The sequence below is a fragment of the Drosophila novamexicana genome, unplaced genomic scaffold (genome assembly GCF_003285875.2).
Source record: "Drosophila novamexicana strain 15010-1031.04,08,12 unplaced genomic scaffold, DnovRS2.1 tig00004560-arrow-pilon, whole genome shotgun sequence".
Taxonomy (NCBI): domain Eukaryota; kingdom Metazoa; phylum Arthropoda; class Insecta; order Diptera; family Drosophilidae; genus Drosophila; species Drosophila novamexicana.
The window spans coordinates 2,609,007-2,631,776 of record NW_020825054.1 but is presented as its reverse complement, the minus strand read 5'-3'; the positions used below and the strand labels follow the sequence as shown (position 1 = coordinate 2,631,776).

Sequence of the window (22,770 nt, the reverse complement as noted above, 5' to 3'; positions counted from 1 at the left end):
GATATAGTGGTCCGATCTTAATAGGATTTTGCATATATATGAGGAGCATAGTAAAACTAATAAATGCCGAGTTTGGCCAAGATATCATGAAAAACAAAAAAATTGTCCATAGAAAAACTTCGCATAGAAGCAGACAGACGGTTAGACGGACAGACGGACATGGCTGTATCGACTCGGCTGTTGATGCTGATCAAGAATATATATGCTTTATGGGGTCGGAGATGCTTCCTTCTATGCGTTACACATTCCACGACAAATCTATAATACCCTCTGCAAGGGTATAAAAATGTTCTGACAGTGTTAAATAAGTATACTCTTCTGCGTGAGTGTTTACTAGTAAGGAACTATCGATAACTTTGAAGTATACAGATGTTCATTTTTGACTTGGCACTGTAAGCACGATTGGTCTTATTTGTTAATTACTTTATTTATTTATACTTTCCACCGCCAGAAACGTATTCTGAAGATTTAGCAAAAACATTTAGACCTTTCTTTTCCGATACGAAAAATTATGGTATCTTTACTTTCAGTTTGTGTTTAATTTAGTACTTTCCGTCAGAAATGTGGTATTATAGATATTTCAGAAACTGGTCACACAGTTAAGAACACAAGAGCTAACAAGTTGGCTGGCAAACTATCGTGGGACATTCCAAAACCAATTTATCAAATCAAACAATTCAAAGGTGGTGCAAAATGAACACGTCACATATAGTACTCATGATCTGTTTCATAATTGGCGTCGCTCAGACGGCGCTGGCGCTCAAAGAAGATGACTGCGAAGGTGCGTGCATAGCCGTAGAAATGTGCCGTTGATGGCCACGTATGTATAAACTGTTCTAGAACAGATTTTCACTGAAACTTAATTACAGTTTGCGTGAAGACTGTCAAACGTTTTGCCGACACACTGGACGACGCGACAAAGAAGGATTACAAACTGATTGAAACAGCATTCAAGAAGTATTGCAAGACACAGAAAAACAAGGAACACAGATTTGTGAGTAGCCCAAGGCCAATTTGCCGGTAAACAGGTTGTCTAACCAATCTATCAATAAAACACGTATATATTTTTTAAACCACGTAGTGCTACTACTTGGGCGGTCTTGAGGAGTCTGCCACAGGAATATTAAATGAACTGAGCAAGCCACTGAGCTGGTCAATGCCAGCGGAGAAAGTCTGTGAGAAACTGAAGAAAAAGGATGCACAAATTTGCGATTTGCGATATGGTATGTAATTTTCGCGTAGTTGATGACGTAGTTGCTATATTTCTATATCTTCATTTAATTGTACAGAGAAACAAATTGATTTGAACAGTGTGGATCTCAAGAAACTGAAAGTTCGCGATCTGAAGAAGATTCTCAACGACTGGGATGAGAGCTGTGAAGGTTGTCTTGAAAAATCCGATTTTATTAAGCGTATCGAGGAGCTCAAGCCTAAGTATTCGCGAAATGAACTGTAAACACATTTACTTAGCTTACAAGACACACATGCCCACTCAATACTTAGATACACCCACATACATATATTTTAGTTAATTTACAATTTTGATAGACTTTGAGAGAAAATATCTATTTTGAAATAAAAAAAAAGCAGCAAATGTGGGAGAAGACTTAATAAAACCCACAATGACCTCATACAGTTTCGCATTTTATATTGTTTTATTTACGTGTTAACAAAATTACTTTCTCAATACAAAAATTACAACAAAAATTAGTGGACAGTGATGCTAGATAATTGTAAATGTTAAGTAATTCGATTGCACTTACTACGGGCCCCATACATTTTATTTACTTAAGCTATATGTATTCGTATATGCCAAATTGGGCACGCATTTTTAAATAATTAAATTAAAATTATTAGTTAAACATATGAGCTAATTACGAACATAAGCAGTTTTAGTATTATCTACTAACAGATAAGATGCATATGGTGTATCAGCCGTGACTGGATGGTGCGACCTGGGAATCAACGACGATAGGGCTGCTTGTTGTAACGTCCACGTTCGCTTTCCTCGGCTAGATTTGCGTATTCGCTATAAACGACGCACCAACAATATGTGAGCACCGCTGAAAAAGATCAATATATTTAGTTACATTTGTCGCTTGCACAAATCTAAAAAAAAAATGGGCGTTTGTGCTGTACTGCATATCGAATAAAGTCTAACCAGAAGCATACTTTCAGGCTAAAAACTAAAAACGCGAACCAACGAATGCTAACATTCAAAATATAATTTAATGGGACTGAATGCGTATGCCGGTAGTTTTTCACTAAGACAGGACTTTATTGCGCGGTAAACTCAAAACATGAAAAATAGAGTTTTTTTTTTTAATTTGGCAGATGTACGAAACAGTAAATTAAACTGAACCATAGCTATTTGCAAGTTGAGCCTGCGTTCGCCAAATAAATTGTATCAATTCAAATTTGTATTCAGTGCTGTGGAGGATCAATTAAATTGCAAAGTTCAAGTAATTCTAATAAATAAAAAGCAGTTGCAAATACTATAATTATATCGATAGGGGGATAATAAGATGTGTCTATAACTCGGGGGATAATACTAATTGAAATATCTGGACTGCAAGCTGTTTTTTATTTGCAATGATTGGAACAAATTCAATTGTAGTCTTTGTTTTATTTACTGCTGAAGTATGCCTTTACTCGAAGGATGAGAGTCACGAATTTCGGCTATAGCTTTACAAATAATACAACCTAACATCTTGTAGTCTTTTATATGCGAGTGTCTACTGTTCTGCCACACATGCCGTTTATTATGTTTGCCATTTGGCAGCTAAACTAATTGCGCGGCAAGCACTTCGCGCCTCATTTGTCAGCAGACTGAACTCCTCCGTCCGTGCCGTCACTTGCTTTCAACATGCAGGTAATCGGCGCATGATAAATGCGCCAATGAAGTAAAAACGGCTAGCATTAAACGCCATCCGGTGCTAAAAACCTCACAAGTAGAAGCCACCATAGGCTGGTGTGGATATGCACTTACCACAACAAATCAGGCCGAAGATCAGCCACAGAACGCCCGTAAGTACAAAACCATCGATGAAGAAGACGACGCCCGTGTATATTACAGATATCAGCAGGCCAATGGCAATCATTATGCCCAGCACCACCCAAGGAACCATCAGGTAATGATTGCGCTGTAAAAGTATATATATGTAAATACAACTGGCGTAATTTATATCAGGATATATATACGCACTTTAAGAACGCCAGCGATCATTAGCAATGAAATTAATATTGTCATGCATAGATTTATCACCAGTATGATTTTTACTATATCATTTGGTATAAAATCGAAGATAATTGTCTTGAAATGCACACGTGTTGTGAATATCACTATTATCGTGATTATGGATAGCACAATGGCCAGGACTCCGGATATAACAGAGCCATTGCGTGTCGACTGGCACATGCAGCAGGAGTTAACGAGTGGCTTCGGCATTTTGAATGAGATTTATAAATTAACTGAAAGTATAAAGAAAGTATAAAACAAAAAAACAATTTATTAAAAAAGGTATAAAAAGAATTTAGGAAATAACCAATTTAATTTAAGTTCATTTACTTCAAGAAAACTTAAACAAAAAACAAGTAAGAGGTTCTAGTCGGGAGCTCCCGACTAGGGGATACCCTGAACACTCTTCTTCCAACATCAAATGAATATATATATTCCATTTTAGAAGCTATATGTCAAGTTTGGTGACTCTAGCTCTTATTATTTACCAAAATTGCCCAAAAACAGGATATCGATATCGATTTTTATCGATTGCTTGGAAACGGAGTAAGTTACGATTATCGGAAACAAACTCGATCTGCGCAGGCACTAGGAGCACCAACATCTAGCATTTCAAGTCTCTAGCTCGTATAGGTTCTGAGATCCTTGCGTTCATACATCCGGACGAACCGACGGACGGACAGACAGACTTGATCGACTTGATCGACTCGGCTACTTTATGGGGTCGAAGATGCTTCCTTCTGCCTGTTACATACATTTGGATTTTGCACAAATACAATATACCCTTATACCCATTTTTAATGGGTTCATGAACCAAAAGTTGGTCGAATTTCAGCATACAAATTCAGGTAGACAAATTTTTAATATAAGAGAAAACCATCTGAAACAAAAAAATTCCGTTTTAGTGAAAAATAAAACGAAAACTTCGGTTATATGTTTGCAACTGGGCTCGAGTTATAAAACAAAAAACCAATGTTTTTCTTTTTTATTTTTAACTCCCGCATTTATGTAAAAACGTATAATTTAATTCATCGAATTTTTTTTGCAGGGCATATCATATTAGATCGCTTAGATGTCGTTTCTCTAGATATTTTCTTCTACATACAGGTAAACGCCTGGCATTAACGTTATCATTTATATTATGGTTCGCTGAACTGTTTGTCAGCATCGTAAAAATAATGAGGTGGTGTTGCAATTTTCAGATGCATTACCAACACGTCGTTTGCTTTGCTTTGGCCAATACCACGTATCTTATCTGCCATCCGCAACAACAAATAAATATATGACGTTTGTTTTCGCAGCAGTCTTACTAACCGCGAGTATTTATGGCATGTCTATTGTGTACACCTTGACTTCATTGTCTACGGCCAAAGGTAAGGAGAAAACAGATTTCTGTGACGTCAAGAGACGCACGAACATTTGGTCAGCGCAAATTGTTTATAAAACAAATTTTATTTAAAATTAGAAAAAGCACAACAAAAAAAGCGCCTGAAATATTCAAATGTTTTTCTACACAAGAGTTATGTGTATAGTATGTGCTATACTATTGTTAAATATAGCTATGAAATAAATCAACGAATTGAACACAAATCTCCTTGGCAAAGACGCTGAAACAACGCTTACAATGTTTTCTCTTGAAATTGTATACTAAATCAATTGAACAGCGCCAATTTGCTTGCAGGAGTTTTGGAAAGCTGATATCATCTGCATGAGATACACACACTCACACACACACACACACACATACAGCAACTACACACAGATACATTTAAGCTATGCATCATCGATTGCAGCCTACGGGCATTGTCATTAAATTAATCAAACGCTTAACATGCAACGCCGACAACGGCAGCTCCAATTTGATGTTGGCACATGCAAATTCAAATTTAGCCGGTTCGTATCTATCGGATGCATAGTTACAGCTTGAATGTGCCGCCTAACAAGTTTGGGCCTGCGGCCATGCGACGTCGCTGATGAGATAATCACACGCCAAATTGTCTTGTCATACATCGAAAACACTTTACTAAACAGTCTTCAGTCTAAGATCAGGAACTATTGAATATATATATATTTTGTTTTTTGTACCAATCTCTTTTGCCAGATGGCCGTAAATTTAGTTAAGCGAATTTCCGTTGCGTTCACGTTTCTTCACACCTCACCAACAAAAAAAAGAAACAAAAAAACAAAAATTCTCTAAATAAATATGAATGAAGACGCAGAGCATGATGATCTAAGTCTCTTTACTCTTAGTCATCCTACTTAATGAATTTTGTTAAGATATTTAAAAAGAAGTTGCATTTTTCCGTCTTTTCGACCCATCAGAAAATAAACTTGCCTATTTAGTTTTAAAGTTTTGCAAGTTTTAACAAAATTGCATTATGATAACCCCTTCAAATCAAATAAAACATAAAGTTGTTTGTTATATGTAAAATATTTTGCATTTTTATATATTGTACGGGAAGTGTATACCAAATTTGGTATTTCTAGCTCATATAGGTCCGAACAAATATTTTTAAAAGCCAAGTTTATAAACCAATAGATATCGTTTTCGTGGAAACGGGCTAATCAACGTGATCAATAGGAAAATCAACGTTCCATACTTCAGGTTTTTGGCCTTTATAGTCGCTGAGGTCAACACAATTATAGCACGGACAGGCAGAACCATTCCAATTTTCAATGGGTATACAAAGAACCTAGCGAAAATCAGATGCGAAATAGCTCAAAGCGGACGGCGCAAAAGCGTGCGAAGATGTGAAACAGAATCTTGAAGAAGAGAAAAACTAAAAACACACTAAACAAATTACGCAATTAAATAGGAAAGAGAGGGGGAGACGAAGGGCTGTCGCATAAATGAGAGTAAACACTTTACGGCCACATATCAAGCACGTTGCGCTATAGTTGGGCATATCAGTGAGATCGGAGAGACTTATGGCGCGTTTTCAACGCGTTTCGCACGCGTCTTTCGGCACAACAATTTAGTTGTTTAAATAGTGAATAAATTGAATTTAGTGAAATTAATATGCGCAGTTGCCACAGACCTTCTAGGGCTTCTATATACAGTTACAAAACGCAAAAGTTTGCCATGTCTATTGTCATATGATATGCTTCGTATGTGGCAAGAGAGATTGCCCTGAATGCCCGATACCAAAGTCTGTGCTGGTTAATGTAATACCAGAGTACAGCACTTGAAGCTCTTGATGCGGCCAATTAGCTGGACTGTGAGACAACCCACATCCATTGGAATTGTGGCATGCCAACTATGTGAACCCACACACGACTGTCTAGGTGGCGGAACGCCTAAGTGCTCTCGATAGGCCGAATACATCTCGCTATCAGTTGGGCAATGGTGGTGCGCCACGCTTTCCAGGCGAATCCATCCGCTAATAGCTCCAGTAATAACCACATTTAAATCTAATGTTGACGTTAACTTCCGCTTGCATACAACTAAAATGTGCTGCCAGCTGGTGGAATGTGGTCATAAACTGCTTACAAAGCTCAGACTGAGTCAAGTTCAAGCGAACGCGGGGGCGGACAAATGCGCACGACACGAGCGCGGCACGCTGGCGACTTTTCTGAAGAATTTCCGCGGCCGCTTCGATAATTATGTGGGCTTCAGTTGGCAAGTGTTTGACAAGTGCAACTGGTTGCGCGATTGTCAGAGTGCAACGTGTTGAAGTTCCCACCCACGCGCCTTTTAGCTGCAGCAGTGAAAATGCTGCTGAGTGTCGAAAATTGTGAAAGGCTGCCAGCCAAAAGTGCTTGAAAGCGAGCTCAAAAGGCCTGGAAAGCTGCTTGTCTTTAAGGTTGCAAACAGTTGTAGCTTTTAAGATTATAGTACAGCTACCGAAATGATTTGATTTGATTGTGTAAAGTGATCGAAAGACACATTTACAAGTCAATTCTTTGAATTATTAATTTTATAATCTTAATCTGAAAGTTGCCATGACTAATAATCATGTATAGATATTATATTTATTCCCAAATACATTTCAGAGGCACAAAATATTGAGCACAAGAAATGAAAAACTTGAAATAAGACCTAAAGCCAAGATTGATTTTATGTGTAAAAATACAAATTATAATTTCCAATTTTTTTTTAAATTTTGGTATTACGCCTTAAAATAAATATATTCAACAAGCCAGTTGCCTGTTAATTAAACTCTCTTGTAATACTATGTGTCTTAACATATTAAAAAAAGCTGGAAAGAGTTGCAAATATTTCTGCCCAAAAGTTTCTAGATGCAATAAACACAATACTTTAGTTGCATCTAGACTGGCCCATTAAAATGTTAATAATTGAACAAGTAAAGCATTTTATCATCGTACCCAATTCTGACTTGATGGCCTAACGTCTAAGCAAAATCCACCCGCAGTGAAAGCCCTGAAATGCATATTGTCAATATAAATCATGTCAACTGCTCTGATTTTAAATCTAGCGAGAAGATAAAAAACGACAGACATCCCAAAGCGAGAGCCTCTACCTTTGTGGGTTAATCAAGTTTAACAAATCAACTCGAGAAAGGCGTAAAGCATAATAAGCTTGTGCAGCTAGAGCACGTGTTTAGTTTTAGTATCTTGTAGATAAATGCATGTATTTGTTATTTATCTTTAAATCATTTATCGTGTTGTTGTTCACTTTAAACTTTGCCGAACTTTTGTTTGACCCGAGGCGCACTCCGCCTCTCACACAATTTGTTTGCGCATCGACGCTTAATTAAATTTGACATTTTTTGTGCTACTTTTTACGCGCTACACAATACAAACAAAAGCGTATTGTATCTCTGTTCTTCAATTGAGATTCGATGTAGCTTAAAATTGCTCAATCTGTGCTGGCTAGTGGGCGCACATGTTTCCATCCGTTGAGCCCTGGCAAACCGGTCAAAAATCGTTCTACCAAATTTGACAAGTTAAAAGCACGCGGCGAGTTTGTATATATATATAAATATATTTTTGTTTTTACCAAAACTCGAATTGTGACTTGGCTTTTGGGAATGATAATTTTCCTATATACGTTGATTGTTTGTTAGTCTTTCCGCTTGAGGCTCTCAATCACTTGACTGGTAAATGCCACAAGTATATATCAATTAAAATTGTTGCAGCTGCATTGCTGCCTTCGATTGCCGCCTTTGAAGTTGCTGGGTGAACGAACGTTTTTCATATAAACTTTTAGCACACGCACATGGCGCTATGTATCTTTGAGATACATTTTGGCGCGTATCTGTCATTAAGACAGTGTGCGTATGTGTATCGCAATAGATTGCTGTCAACATCAACATCACGGTCATGAACAGACATTGAACGCGTTCAACAACTAAATCTAATATAATTCTCTAAGATTTTCCTTTCGCTTTGTGCTCAAGCGAAAGTGAGAAACCTATGGGAGAAAACATGATATCAAAAATTGCCATAAAAATGATTCATTTCTGAAACGAGCCAGCGCACAAACACAAACTGAATTATAAATAGTCCACAAGGTCGCGAGAATTGCGATCTCTAAAAATCTATATATTTTAGAAATAATAATATGCTTTTAGTCGGCCTCTGTTGGCTCGGGCAGTCGGGCAGTCGGGGCAGTTACCTCAGAGATGTGTAAAATGGAATTATCTGACACTATGGGCTTATTTAATGCATACAACAATAAAATGTGAATCCAAAAAGTGCTCGACATTAGATTTGTCGGGGAAGGATGAATAGAAAGTACATTTATTTTATATTCATTTATAAAAAATCACCAAAAATCTTTATTTCCCTTTCTAGATATTTGTGTACCACTGTGCCAAAGTCAACGCCTACTCCTATATATGAAGGTGTGCGGCTCTCTCGTTTATGGCATTAGAACATATTTCTAGAAATGTATTCCATTTAGTATTCCGCTATTTTATCTTATTGCGTGCCTGATTGCCTTGTAAATTTTAACCTTCACGTTTTGTTGCTCTTTCTTTTGGCATTTTAAGGGGCATACACTGCAAAAGCAATGCTTAAACGGGTATATTCACTAATATCTGGGTATCTGCCATTATTTTGTTATGCTGATGAGATTTCATATTTTTTGATAACTTTAATTTAAAACATGAAACTAACAATCATGTCGATGATTCTATATTAGAAAATTCGATATTTCGACTTTCCAGACGATTAACAGCAGCCCAAATTGCTTTGGTTCTTGGAAATATAAGCAGCAATAAGTGGAATTCCGGGCTCGTATCAGTTATTTTCAAAACCGGCTCGCAACTAGATATGCCCTACAGTACAGTGCAATCTATAGTCAAGAAACGTAAACTTTATTTTTTGTTTTTATTTCATGTTCATTAGTTTTTAATGTGTGTGCATAATTTAACCTAAAAGGGAACCTAATGAGACGATGTAGTTGCCCTTAATTGATGTACGTCCGGCGATTTTAGCTTAAATGAATCATAGTAGAATATTTTTGTCCCCAGCAACAAAATACACCATAAACACTATATATATATATATAAAATCTCCGTCACACATGAATCAGGTACGACATTATTCTGGGCTCGTCTCTTCTTATTGGGCATGAATGTGATTTTTATTGGCCACAGCTGACTGGCATATCTAAAATGTAGCTCAAAACGATTGCCAAAAATACTAATTTATGCACAAAATACGCAGGCCATGTACTTTTTTAAACAGTTTCCACATGTTATGACGTGCATCATTTGAAAGGCTTTAATATTTTTGTTTCTTCATATATGTGTACTTTTTTAGTCGGAGATCTTGAGGTCCAGAGACGTTTTCAACTCGCATGCCCAAATATAAATTTCAACATTACAGGTTGTCGATGCTAAATTCAATGTCAACACGTTCTCAAGCAGTGGGATATGGAGCTGACATCATGTCGGGCACTGCAGCAGAGCAACAGTTGAGCTGAGAGCAAAGGAAATACATATCGGACTTTATATAGTATATGCATAGTACATATGTACATATGTGTATGTGCACCCATGTCTATATAGAGCACAGTTGCAAAAGCAAAAATAAATTTAAAAAAAAAATAAACAAACAAAGTTTTGTTGTGCGTAAATTTTCATCAATGCCGTCAACAAATTGGGTCAGCCGCAATTGCACGATCAGATCCCAAACGGGAGTCAAAACAATCAGTGGATATTATTAGTAATAATATTTAATTGTGGCTGTTTTGTTTGTTTTGCTCGGCGTATTAATTATAATTTGTCGGGTTGCTGTTGCAGGCGCTCAGAAATTGCTGAGCTTTGAAACGCGATCGTGTCGAAGTCGAAGTCGAAGTCAAGTGATCATTGGATCATTTGAATATTGAAATTGCTGTCGACGACGAAAACAACAACAATAACCATACAGACAACTTTAACGACAGCGACAGCTAAATGAAATTGAATATATTTTGTATAAATAATAAAAAGAAAAACACGACTACGTCTGCGACTTGCGACTTGCGATCGTCAACGGCAGACGATCGCCTCAGACTCAAACAGCTGGGTATTGGGACTAGGAACTCGGGTAGCTCGGGTCCCCCACCAACTGAAAGCTGTACGCCTGTTATTTCAATTTCGTGGCGATCGTTTATCACTTGATTTGCATTTAGCAATCAATCGATCGATCAAGCTGCCCAATGACCAGTGCCCAGGCACGAAGGCATAGACTATATACACTATGAAATGGCAGTTGCATTCGCTTGCCAATTGGCTGCTGATAATGTCAGACACTTGGCATTTGCATTAGCATTATCCATCCGCATTAAATGCTGCCAAATATGTCGGCAGAGTGCCAATTTTAATTTCACTTACACTTTCTACTTTTGCGCGCACTTTACTTTTTATTGACAGCCTATTTGCACACACAATTAATAACAATTAATTATTTTCTTGTATTTCCAATATTTGATCATATGCCTGCCTTGTTTTTATTTTAACACGGAGTTTGGCTCGGTTTTTACGCGCGTTTCTGTTGTGGTTGCGGCGAGTTTCACGTAGCGACTGAAACCGCGCGCTGCTCATGAGAGTCGCATAGAGAGGCGATTGACAGCAACGGCAATCGCTCTCAATGTTGGCTGCTGCGACGCGGACCGCTGCGTTGATTAAGTTTTTTCTGTGGCGTAGAAAAGTTCTAAAACTAAAGGTTGCTCGCTAGTACTCAAGCTTTCGTTGCGGAGCTTTCTCTGCGTTGGGAGCTTGTAAATCTAAAAACCTGTTATTGATATTGCTCTTTGTTTTTCTATGCGCGCGTCTCCTCTATAGCATTATTAAACAGAAAACCAAAAACTTAACATTGAACATTTGTTTGTTCCACGGTATCAGTTACAACGTTTTGCACTAGAAGTTCCAACAAATCATTAAAAGTCGCTCATTACTTGGGCCGCCGGTCATAGTTGTTGTTGTTGTCATTGGATTTCTAAGAAGTCTGCTGCACATGAGCGTCTCGCACGCCATCCTGTACCAACTGCAGCCCCACTCTCCGTCCCGGCATCCGTATGCCATGGTATGAAGACTAGTCATTTAAGATACGAGCCATAGATATGATGCCAACACGCTCGGCAGTCGCCCATTTTTGGTTAGGGGTCTGCTTGCCAGTTAGTGGTTTCTACATTTGTTTTTGGGCATTTCACCTATGTATGTGTACAAATGGTTACTACTTTCCTTCCAAATCTATCTTTTTGCTCTTTTTTTACTTTTCATAGGTCGGTACACTTTGTTTGTTGCTTAGCCGACACTTTCTACTAAGTTAATTAAGCGTGAATATTTATTGATCAGAACAACATGCTAAAAAATGGATATGCCTCTCTCTGTTTTGAGGCAAACCCCTTTCAGAACAAACTATACGTATGTCGGCCGACATAAGGCACTATGTCATATTCACAGTCGGTATAAAATATTGATTTCTTTTCCACATAGCTTAATGTATCAGACTGTGTTGCTTAGCTACATTAGTTGTACGTGTGGCTAAGTAATTAAATACATTTCACATTTGCTATACATGTTATTTTTGCAAGAGTATACAATCTTCGGCACTGGGAGGATACCTATTCTTACTGCTTGACCTAAAAATGATCAATTGTATGTAAATTTGTGCTAAGCTTCATGTCGCAAAATAAAATCTCCTGGGAAGTTCACTGGAGCGCATCGATAGCGATTCTCTTTTTCTTGATACCCTATACCAATGAAATGCCTAAAAATGGGTAGCAATGTTCAAACTATCATTAGGAAGCGTCTACAAAGCCAAACTCGAAGTGCATATGGTAATATACAATAGAAGTCAACTCAATATACTTAATAAAATTGAATACTAAAGCGATCACTTTTCATGAGAATATTCGCCTAAAATTAGCTACCTTCATATCAATTCATCGGTATATATTGTCTTATATTAAACTAAAATATACTCGAGAATCCCCATGGCTCGTTTAATTAATTTGTTGTCGAGGGTATTTAAAAATATGCTACCTAAGATATATGTATTTACTTTTTGTTTGCATTACTGTGAAATAAAACTGAAAATAGAGTTATATTTCGATTTTCTTTTCTGATTTAAGATTAAATTAAAGATGTTACATAATAGTTTGTTGCTCTTATTCAAAATCATCAGATCAAAAGGTCAACTTACTTTTGTTGTAGTTGTACGGTCGATAACTAGCGGAGCATTTTACAAAAAGTAATATACAAATATAGTCTCAGACTTTACTGAGAACTGTTTTTTTTTATCCGTGGACACCAGTTATGTATTCTAAGTTTTGCATATTTCAACATGTCCAACAGGAGACCTTTTGTTGCATTAACACTATTTTTCTCACAAGCGGATAAGAATGTCTCATGTTATACAATACGCTATTGAGGCCCACTATGCAGCTTTACAAGTCTTACAGTCTTACCGATTTATTCCATACAATATTATACCTTATCAATTATTCTTAAGCTCAATGTGGATTTCTAATATGAAATATAATACTCTCTTATCGTAGACAGTCTTAATTGAATCTTAACAAGACAAGTACGTGCTAAACAAGATATACGAAGGTACATATAGGATCTGGTTGCTTTAATTAGTATGGAATTTTAATCTATTTTTCTAATTTGAGCACGTATTATCAATTTAGACACTACTTACAGATATACTATATATATTTTCGAAATAAATAATAAGACATAATATTTAGCAATGGATTGGTTGTTTTGGCTGTATATTATGTTTTATTTGAAAATGTATATATTTTACAGTAAATAATTTAGTCAGGTATATAGAGAAATAATTAAGATAATTAATTGTTTAGCAGTATAGCGTAACATTAAAGAAAACGAGCCCTTCTTTGTGTGTGTCCTCTCTAGGGGTGCGTAGTTATTGATATACGTCTGCTTTGTAGCTTGTAATTCACTTTTTTGCGCAATTTAACCAATTTGATTTGACATTGACTATCCTGGAGTCGATCGCTGGCCTCGATCGGTGCCTCCGGATTGCGACTGCTGCTTTTGCTTTGCTTTCTTTTAAAACTGACTATGCCTAACGAAAATTTTGTGTGACCTACAAAGATTGCACGGATGCACGCTGTTCTAGCTGGTACTGGAATTAACGTTTTTATTTGCTCTTCCCAGAAGCTGCAGCAGCAGCAGCAGCCGCCGCGTCCTCCTCTTTTTTCTTTTGCTTCTCTCGCATTACTTCGGCGTCCCTAAAAAATATTATAAATATTGTAGATGGTCGTACAGCCTCTCAGGCAACTTCCCACTTACCGGGCTTTGCGTTGTTCTACCGTGAGGCTATCTGTGCGCTTGCCTTTGGTCTGTTCAGCCAACTTCTTTTGGTTTTTGGCGCGCGCCAGGTCTCGTTGATTGCCACCTGTAGAAAGACTAAGAATTATTATCTAAATTACAATCACTTTCTAATATCTAAAAACGATCGCAGACTTTCCGCATAGTTACGCGTGCTAATTTTTCTAGTTTAGGTAGAGAGGTTAGAAGCAAGCATGCTACGCATGTACTCATATGCATATGTACATATTTATGTGCATATATATACAAGCGGTCACAAGTCTATAAATCGATAGTCATGCGCCAATATTAAGGTAATCAAATCATAATATTAAATTTGCAGCTTGGTTATTATTTAAAAATATACATACAACTGTTTGATATACCCACAAAATGCACAATAATCAACGAACGGCAACAAAGAAATGAAAAACGAAGTTAGCCGTCTGACTACTTACGTGTCATTTTTGTGCTCCTTTTGGGCAGCTCCTTTATTTAAACAATTTTGATCCAAGTATTATATGTTTTATGCTCTTACTCGTAAAATTTTTTGTTTTATGTTTCGTGTAGTTGTACTGTCAAACGTCAGCAGCAGTGTGTTAAAGCATCGATACTGAAACCTTTCTCGTAAAAATGCTTATCAAGTAAATATCGATAACGACAGTCAGACTCAATAAAAAAAGCATCGTTATTTATCGGTATATTAATAACGTACATATTATTGTCAATGCTTAGGATATCTAGAAAATAATTTAAAATCATTGATCAATTATTAATATTATAGTAACTTAAACAAATCGTGTTATGTATCATTTATATTAAATGTGTTGGTAAATGCGAACAAAAGTATTGCCAGCTTCAAAAAATTGTATTTACCGTTTAATCTCTGACGCGCGCTGGCATCGTTCGTAGCCTTTAGTATAGTCAGCAATTTAATTCTTAAAAGTGCTTGCTGTGCGTTTCCTATAAAATGGATTCGGATCTGATGGACTTTTTCGATTTTTCGAAGCAGTTCAAGCGGGGCACAGCACTAAAAGGGTGTATAACTGGCGACCCGAATGCCCTTACAACAGAGAGTAGGGACTCCAAGCCAATCAAACGCGAGAAAATCGGCACAGATTATGTGAACGAAATCGTAGAAAAAGAAAAGCAGCTCATGAACAAAGTAAGCATGAGATAGCATTGCGGCTTCACGTGTGTGTGTGAGAGAGAGGAAAGTTTGTTATTGGATCTTCGTTTTGTTTATTTCCTTAATAGCTCGTCGATGGTCAAAGTGTGGCGAAACGTAATCGAACGCTCGATGAATTGGACACCGATGATGAGGAGGAGAATATGCAAGAGCTGCCCAGCGTGCGCTCAGATGAAGCATATTATGAGAAATACCGATTCGATTTGAATCGCAACAAAAATCTGCCAATCTATGCGCAGCGTGAACAGATTATGGAAGCCATCAGAGAAAATCCCGTTGTCATATTGAAGGGCGAAACAGGCTGTGGTAAGACTACACAGGTATGTACTTATTCTCAGAACTCCATCTATACATCCATGTATAGCTTGCCCAATTGCTCGTTTTGTATTTCACATCAACAACTAGAAGGAAATATTAGCTCGATCAAAATAACTAGTTCACAAATGATATATAAACTTGAGCTAAGTGATCCTACATATTCATTTTGTCGCAGATTCGACGTGTCTTAGCTTTTCTTTTTTACTCTTGGTTGTATTTTTCTTTAAGCCGTATCCCTAAGTTTTACATTGGAGTATACAGTATACATATTGCCGTAGATTTGTGGCCAACATATGAGATATGAAATATTAAATAAAAGAAACTAGCATTAGTTTAAGGACTGTACATTCTAATACGAACTACGCTCAAAAATTATTACATTTACAATTAAGTTTAATTTGCAGACCTGGTCCATAGAACTAGTTTACAGTTTAAATGCATTTAGCATTCCAAATCTTTAATCACATCATCTGGCAGTTTACGCCCAAAGACCGTCGCTGAGGACATGCGTCGCTCGTGTGGATCGCGTGTTTCAGACATCGGCTGCTCAACTGTCTCTTCTGTTGGCGGCTTTTCTTTCACTTCGCCAAACATTGCCTTCTGGCGGGCGCGTTTTCTTAATTCCATCTGGTCCTGTGTCCCTGATGAGGTCGTAGGCTCCTTGTCCGCTAATAGATCGTTGATCTCATAGAAAACATTTTGCAGCTGGGTGAAAATGTTTGTTGCAGGAAAAGATGAGCGGTGCGGCTCCATCTGTTTGTTGTATGCCGCCTCAAGCTGGCAAAGCGGCTTGCAGTTGGCGACCAGCTCGGCTAGGCCATGCAGCTCCTCGCCAAGATTGCAGCCGCTTGGTTTTCGCCGCTGTTGCAAAAGGGCAGTTGTATTACTCTTCTGCTGTTTGGCTTCCGCAAAGCTCTCCAAGCTGTCGTAAGCGGCCAACGCATCCAGCGCCTGACAGTAATCTAGAGCCGTGAAGCGAAACGCATAGTCTTGGACCAATTGCCAGAATATATAGCTCACTTGCTGGGTGTCGCATTGCTCGGCGCTGTTCAGGCGTAGTTGCTCCACATAGCCGGTTAAAGACTGCCAAGTGCGAGGTGATGCCTCAATCTTGACAAAGCACTTGGTGGGCTGCTTGTTGTAGATGGCATACAGCAAGTAGATGGCGCCAATGCGTTGGGCGCGAGTCGCCTGGAATGGTTCACCGTTGGTTCGGCGACCACATGCCACACGTTTGGCCACGTGCAGCGCTGCCATGGTTGTCTCAATAACCTCGATATGATTGGTTTGCGCTGAGTAAATGTGTTGCATTTGCAACTCATGCCATGTCTGACAAAACAGTTCAAATTTGGCTTGCTTAGAGACTTCGGCAGTGCGTCCAAAACGCTGAAGCAGCTGCCAGCAATCGTCATAAACATTTTGTTCCATTCAACGTTAATTATTTGGTTTCGTTTTGTTTAGGTCTGTTGTGCTTGCACATTATAATTTGTTTATTATTGCAGCACACAGCGTTGCCATCTGAGCGAACTATCGTTTTAACTCTCTTAACTATGGCAATCATTTTTAAGTTTTTATCGATGATTGTGTTACACATTTTCCACGCCAGGTGCCGCAATATATTTTGGATGAGGCATGTAAACGGCGCGAATTTTGTAATATTGTCGTTACGCAACCGCGCCGCATTGCAGCTATTTCGATTGCCAATCGTGTTTGCCAGGAGAGACAGTGGCAACCGGGCACTGTTTGCAGTTATCAGGTTGGTCTACATCGACCGTCAAATGTGGAGGACACGCGTCTATTGTACTGCACCACAGGCGTTTTGCTGAACAATCTCATCCGCTTGAAGACGCTCACGCATTATACGCACATTGTCCTGGATGAGGTGCACGAGCGTGATCAGGACATGGACTTCTTGCTGATTGTAGTGCGACGTCTGCTCGCGTTAAATTCACGCCACGTTAAAGTCATCTTGATGTCGGCCACAATTGATACGCGCGAATTTTCCAAATATTTTGCCACCAGTTCAGCCTTTCCGCCGGTGGTCACCGCCAGCCATGGACGCAAATATCCGCTGGTCAAATACTATCGCGACCAGCTGAAAAATATTCACTGGAAGGATGAGCCGCAGGAGAGAGCACCGGGCATTGGACCTGAAGGCTATGCTGACGCCATCAAAATTCTTTTGGTTATAGATAATATGGAACGCAAGGCAGTCGGCCAATCCCTACAGTCCTATGAAGAAGCTAAACGCACCGGCTCCGTGCTCATCTTTTTGCCGGGCATCAATGAGATTGACACTATGGCGGATCATATAACCAGCGTCATGGAAGAGAAGTAAGTAAACAAAAACTTGTGCTAGTGTACAATCGAATGAAATAGCTCTCGAGGACTTTAATTAAATAAATCGACAAGAAGAAATGTATAATGTAAAAAAAATACTAGTAAAATAGAGAATATCCAAGTGAAATAGCATTATATATAATTATAGATCTGCACCGTATTTGCACCCTGTATAATATATGTATAATCCCCAAAGTTAGATTACTCGTCAGATTCCCTTTAGTTATATCATTCAAGTTCTATTTAAAGTGTAATAAGTTGCTGTTCATCTATTTTTGTTTCGACACAGTCCCAGCATGATAATCACCATTGTGCGCTGTCATTCGTTGATGGCGCCCGAGTCGCAGGAGGAAGTCTTTCAGCCCCCATTGCCTGGCCATCGCAAGATTATACTGACAACCAACATTGCGGAGAGCTCCATAACTGTGCCGGATGTCTCCTATGTAATTGATTTTTGCCTCACCAAGGTGCTGCACACCGATACGGCAACCAATTACAGCTGCCTGCGTTTGGAATGGGCTTCCAAGGTTAATTGTCGTCAACGTGCTGGACGCGTTGGTCGCCTGCGAAGCGGACGAGTTTACCGCATGGTCTCTAAAGCCTTTTATTTGGAGGAGATGAAGGAGTTTGGTATACCTGAGATGCTGCGCTCGCCGCTTCAAAACTCGGTGCTCAAAGCCAAAGAGCTTGAGATGGGAAGACCTAGTGAAATTCTAGCGCTGGCCATGTCACCGCCAAATCTTTCAGACATACAGAACACGGTATTGCTGCTAAAGGAGGTAGGAGCCTTGTACACTACAGTTGATGGCGTTTACGAGGAGCTTGACGGCGATCTTACCTACTGGGGTACAATCATGTCACGGTTTCCGCTTGACGTTCGTCTGAGTCGCCTTATCATACTGGGCTACGTCTTCAATTGCCTGGAGGAGGTCATTGTTATAGGTAAATGGTAAACCCAGACAGTGAACAGCCTGTTCAAGAAATTATCTTATTATAGCTGCTGGCATGACTGTGCGCAGCTTGTACCTGACAGGAAAACGTAGGCAATTGAATGATGCCTTTTGGATGCATTACATCTTTGCTGATGGTTCCGGGTCCGATATGGTTGCTATTTGGCGTGTGTATAGAGTAAGCAACACATGTGAGGAAGCTTAAGTATTTTCTATATCTGTTGGTTTATTCCAGATCTATTTGAACATGTGCCAGGATCGAATGCTTAAGGAGTCAGCAGAACAATGGGCCAGACGCTTTAACGTTAATTTGCGCTCGCTCAAGGAGATGCATTTGATGGTGCAGGAATTGCGTCAGCGTTGTGCATCTGTTAATTTGCAGCCCTTACCCTATGGAACTTGCCAGATGTGGGATGATCGCGAAAAGTCCATAATTCTTAAGGTTATAATTGCCGGCGCTTTCTATCCCAATTATTTTATGCGCAGCAACAATTTAAATGCTGACTACGATCGCAGTTTGTTTCAATCTATTTGTGGCAATGACCCATGTCGTACCGTCTTCTTCACCCACTATGAGCCCCGCTATATGGGCGAATTATACACACGACGCATTAAGGAGCTCTTCTTAGAGGTGAAAATTCCACCGGAGAGCATGGACGTTACCTTTCTGCATGGCTCGGAAAAGGTGTTTGTCACATTTAAGTCGGACGACGATGATATGGACACCACAAAGGTCGTGCAGGTGCCGGGTCGCGTCATGACCGAGGTTTACAAAGCAGTACGCATGCGACTTGATAACCAAAATCGTCCATTGCGCGTTATGGAGTAAGTTTAGCCAAGTTAATTTGACAATGAATATTAAACCATATAATAACTAATATTACCGTTTGGTTTGACAGTCAAAACTCGGCCCTTAGGTACGTGCAGGAACGAAAAATTGGCGTGGTCAATGAGTGCACCTGGTTTCCGCCATCCAATCAATGGAATGTTGAGCTGCTTACGCTTCCATCTGTCTTTGCCAAGAACATTACTGGTCTTGTTACCTATGTAAGTGTACTTTTATTATCTTTATTAATAATTAATGTAAAAATACTTGTCGATATATGTCAATGGCAATATGCAGTAATAACAATACTGTAATGGTCTTGTAATCTATTACAAGCCGATATTGATGCCTTGCAGTCTTGTTGTCAAGTAAATATATTAAATTTTAACTGTTCAAAATGCAAGGTAATAACTTTCTATTAAAGCTCTCCCCAAATGGTCGCTTACAACCTTGATAGCTTACCACTTTAGCGTGTCAACCGTACCAGTAATGAATGATCTAGCTGTTATTCTTGGTTTTAACTCTCATGTTATGTTCGTGGTGAATAAGGCTAGAATTGTATTAGGTTTCATCAAGCGATGGTCAAGGGAGTTTGTCGATCCATACGACAAAGACCCTTTTTATATGTCTGGTACGACCTTATTTTTAAGTATTCTTGTGTCATCGCCATTACATTCCATCCACCAAGACGGAATCTAATCTGGACAGAAGTAATTATTGTTATTTGGACTTCGTGGTTTAAGCTGGCATTCTCGTTTGCGGTTACCGTCATACTTTAGTAGACTTCAAATGATTAATCTTCCTCTTTTAATTTATTGTAGAACTATGCTTGGTATAATATTTATTGTTAAGCTAATTTCGACTGAAATCAACTCTTCTGAACGCACGCCATGTAACGGATTAAATTATTTCTGTTTTTTATCTTGCAGATTGTAAGCTGCGGCAAGTTTTATTTCCAGCCACGTGCCCTCGCTGAGAGTATTGCGAGCATGTCAGAGATATTCAATGGACCGCAGCAGCTGAGCTGTCACGTGCGGAATGCGAGCGCTGTTACGAAGGGTCTTCAGCTGCTGGCCAAGCGTGGACACCTCTTCCAACGCGCTGTAGTCTTAAGGATAGAGACGCAGACTAATGGCCATCCCAGGTTTCGCGTACGTTTCATTGATTACGGAGATGTGGCAGTACTGCCCATGGATCAGTTGCGTCTGATGCCGCATGAGTTGAAACGCGACTTTGATCAGTTGCCGCCGCGCATGTTCGAATGCCGCTTGGCGCTGGTCCAGCCGTCGACGGTGACAAGTTCGTATAACCGATGGCCCAAGGCGGCCAACGATATGTTGATCTCGCTTGCCAAATGCGGTCGTCTGGAGTTGGAGGTCTATTCGCTGGTGAATAACGTGGCCGCTGTTTTGATACACATGCGCGATGGTGTGCTCAACGATAGACTGGTGGAACGCCAGTTAGCTCGACGTGCCGACGAGGACTATATGTCGCGCAAGGATCACGACTTGCGTATACGCAAGCAGGAGGCCAAACGTAATATTCCCGTCGCAGAGCAGGAGCGCATCAATGAAGAGTATCTGCGCTTTGCCCAGCTTCCAAAGGATGTGGATTTGGAGCCGCCAACTATAGATAAATGCAATCTCAGTATACGCCTTAGGGGACCATTCAGTCCGCTCGAAAGCAGCATGAATTCAATGCTTCGTATTGGGATGTATAAGTCGGTGACAATTGACAAAGACTCGGTGAATGCTGTACTGTTGGATACCGATCCACAAGATCGTCACGATCAGATGGTGGTGGCTGCCTCTGTGACCGAGACAGACAACACTGAAAGATTGACGGCACGCGGCACAACTTTAATGCCTAATATACATGGCTTCGGTGCACTCATGGCCATGCTCTTCTGCCCCACCATGCAAATCAAATGCAATAAGGATCGTACAAAGTATGTTTGCATCTTGGCCGGCCTCGGCTTCAATCCCGAAACTTTGGAGCCGTATTTCGCAGAGCATGATATGGTCATCAATTTAGATGTCGCCATACTTAGGGATGATATCCGAATTGTAAGTGTATTATAAGAATGATGGAGATCTTTCATTTAGTTCTATAAATACAGTATTTAACAAGGTTACATTATTTTTGATTCTTACAAATCTTAAAACTTATGTCTTAGCATAAACCGCATGTTTACTTATGGATTCAATATTTGCATTTTAGATAAACCAAATGCGTTATAATATTGACAGCATGTTTTACAATTTCGATGCCAACGAAATGCCTTCGGTGGGTACGGAAGATCGGGTTGTCATATTCAATCAATTGCGTTCTTTATTAACTCGGTTTGTGCACAAAATCAAAATCTAGCGCTTCCCAACATTAAGATTGTAAATTCTTAAAACCTTTTTAATAGATTGCTTGGCAAGGATCGGAGTTTTATTGAACGTCACGTGTCAAATTCAGAATATCTTTGGGAAGACATGTCTGACCTGGAGCCACCTTCGGAACCATATGGCAAGCGTGCTATATTTCCCATGCACAGCTCATATGATTTGGAGAGTGAGAATTTGAGCAATTTGTTGGAGCTACAAGCGAATTGCAAGCAACTATACGACTGGCGAAACTTGTAAGTGTCCCACAGTTTAAATTAAGATTTGATTCAAGAAACAGATTCCTTTGCAGCGAGGGTAATTTGCCGACCCAGGTATGCAGACTGTGCAACGAGTCGCTCGAAAGTGTTGCCGAGTTGCGTTTGCATTTGCTGACTCAACTACATCGGGATCGGGAGAAGCAAGTTGGCTATAAGCAGCAGTAATATAAAAATAAGTATGCCGCAATTTAGGTATCCTAAAGTGCACTTCACGTTAAGTTTGTGATTGACAGTCTGACATAACAATTATAGTTTTATACCTAAGTTTCCTCTAATGTTTCAAGAGGTAATTCAAAGTTATTCGAGCAAGTTAACATTTAAGCTAATGTTATTAGAATTTAAAAGCTTAACGAGGTCAGTTAAGTTAATTGAAATAAGTTTCATTTAATATTACCGATGACCAAAAAAGGGTTTCATGTGAAAATCATTATTGTCTTATTTTTCTTAAAACAAATCTAATAGAACTTAACGAAAATGTATGATATTATTTTGTCGTTTCTCAAATTTATAACAATCATTTAAATAA

At 39.1% G+C, this 22,770-nt stretch overlaps 5 protein-coding genes across 5 annotated transcripts; 2 read left to right on the top strand and 3 right to left on the bottom strand.

Moving 5' to 3' along the window:
• The first annotated feature begins 604 nt into the window (after positions 1–604).
• Positions 605–1,631, top strand: LOC115770713 (mesencephalic astrocyte-derived neurotrophic factor homolog). The gene is made up of 4 exons (XM_030716113.1): positions 605–781; positions 870–994; positions 1,082–1,223; positions 1,290–1,631. Exons 1-4 carry the CDS (start codon positions 694–696, stop codon positions 1,454–1,456), a joined length of 522 nt encoding a protein of 173 aa, XP_030571973.1. The 5' UTR covers positions 605–693; the 3' UTR covers positions 1,457–1,631.
• A 104-nt stretch (positions 1,632–1,735) lies between these two features.
• LOC115770714 lies at positions 1,736–11,216 on the bottom strand. Its single transcript, XM_030716114.1, has 4 exons — positions 11,023–11,216; positions 3,206–3,471; positions 2,990–3,143; positions 1,736–2,063 (listed from the first exon to the last, which is right to left on the bottom strand). Exons 2-4 carry the CDS (start codon positions 3,446–3,448, stop codon positions 1,963–1,965), a joined length of 498 nt encoding a protein of 165 aa, XP_030571974.1. The 5' UTR covers positions 3,449–3,471; positions 11,023–11,216; the 3' UTR covers positions 1,736–1,962.
• A 2,181-nt stretch (positions 11,217–13,397) lies between these two features.
• Positions 13,398–14,569, bottom strand: LOC115770835 (putative SERF-like protein). Its single transcript, XM_030716270.1, has 3 exons — positions 14,430–14,569; positions 13,954–14,059; positions 13,398–13,892 (listed from the first exon to the last, which is right to left on the bottom strand). Exons 1-3 carry the CDS (start codon positions 14,434–14,436, stop codon positions 13,802–13,804), a joined length of 204 nt encoding a protein of 67 aa, XP_030572130.1. The 5' UTR covers positions 14,437–14,569; the 3' UTR covers positions 13,398–13,801.
• Positions 14,570–14,757: 188 nt separating this feature from the next.
• On the top strand, positions 14,758–22,421 carry LOC115770832 (probable ATP-dependent RNA helicase spindle-E). Its single transcript, XM_030716267.1, has 11 exons — positions 14,758–15,136; positions 15,229–15,480; positions 17,085–17,812; positions 18,108–18,760; positions 18,816–18,946; positions 19,004–19,593; positions 19,668–19,815; positions 20,524–21,660; positions 21,815–21,936; positions 22,008–22,220; positions 22,277–22,421. Exons 1-11 carry the CDS (start codon positions 14,942–14,944, stop codon positions 22,407–22,409), a joined length of 4,302 nt encoding a protein of 1,433 aa, XP_030572127.1. The 5' UTR covers positions 14,758–14,941; the 3' UTR covers positions 22,410–22,421.
• Positions 15,699–16,966, bottom strand: LOC115770834 (snRNA-activating protein complex subunit 1). The gene has a single exon (XM_030716269.1). The coding sequence runs from the start codon at positions 16,904–16,906 to the stop codon at positions 15,920–15,922; it is 987 nt and encodes a 328-aa protein (XP_030572129.1). The 5' UTR covers positions 16,907–16,966; the 3' UTR covers positions 15,699–15,919.
• Positions 22,422–22,770: the final 349 nt, after the last annotated feature.

Excerpts from the sequence above, each read along its gene's own strand:
- LOC115770713 (XM_030716113.1), top strand. The coding sequence starts at position 694 with ATGAACACGTCACATATAGTACTCATGATCTGTTTCATAATTGGCGTC. Across the intron at positions 782-869 it reads CAAAGAAGATGACTGCGAAG|TTTGCGTGAAGACTGTCAAA; the intron begins GTGCGTGCATAG and ends ACTTAATTACAG. Across the intron at positions 995-1,081 it reads AAAACAAGGAACACAGATTT|TGCTACTACTTGGGCGGTCT; the intron begins GTGAGTAGCCCA and ends TAAACCACGTAG.
- LOC115770714 (XM_030716114.1), bottom strand. The coding sequence starts at position 3,448 with ATGCCGAAGCCACTCGTTAACTCCTGCTGCATGTGCCAGTCGACACGC. Across the intron at positions 3,144-3,205 it reads TGATCGCTGGCGTTCTTAAA|CGCAATCATTACCTGATGGT; the intron begins GTGCGTATATAT and ends ATACTTTTACAG. Across the intron at positions 2,064-2,989 it reads CTTCGGCCTGATTTGTTGTG|CGGTGCTCACATATTGTTGG; the intron begins GTAAGTGCATAT and ends GATCTTTTTCAG.
- LOC115770835 (XM_030716270.1), bottom strand. Across the intron at positions 13,893-13,953 it reads GTAGAACAACGCAAAGCCCG|GGACGCCGAAGTAATGCGAG; the intron begins GTAAGTGGGAAG and ends AATATTTTTTAG.
- LOC115770832 (XM_030716267.1), top strand. The coding sequence starts at position 14,942 with ATGGATTCGGATCTGATGGACTTTTTCGATTTTTCGAAGCAGTTCAAG. Across the intron at positions 15,137-15,228 it reads AAAAGCAGCTCATGAACAAA|CTCGTCGATGGTCAAAGTGT; the intron begins GTAAGCATGAGA and ends TTTCCTTAATAG. Across the intron at positions 19,594-19,667 it reads CGTCCATTGCGCGTTATGGA|TCAAAACTCGGCCCTTAGGT; the intron begins GTAAGTTTAGCC and ends TTGGTTTGACAG.
- LOC115770834 (XM_030716269.1), bottom strand. The coding sequence starts at position 16,906 with ATGGAACAAAATGTTTATGACGATTGCTGGCAGCTGCTTCAGCGTTTT.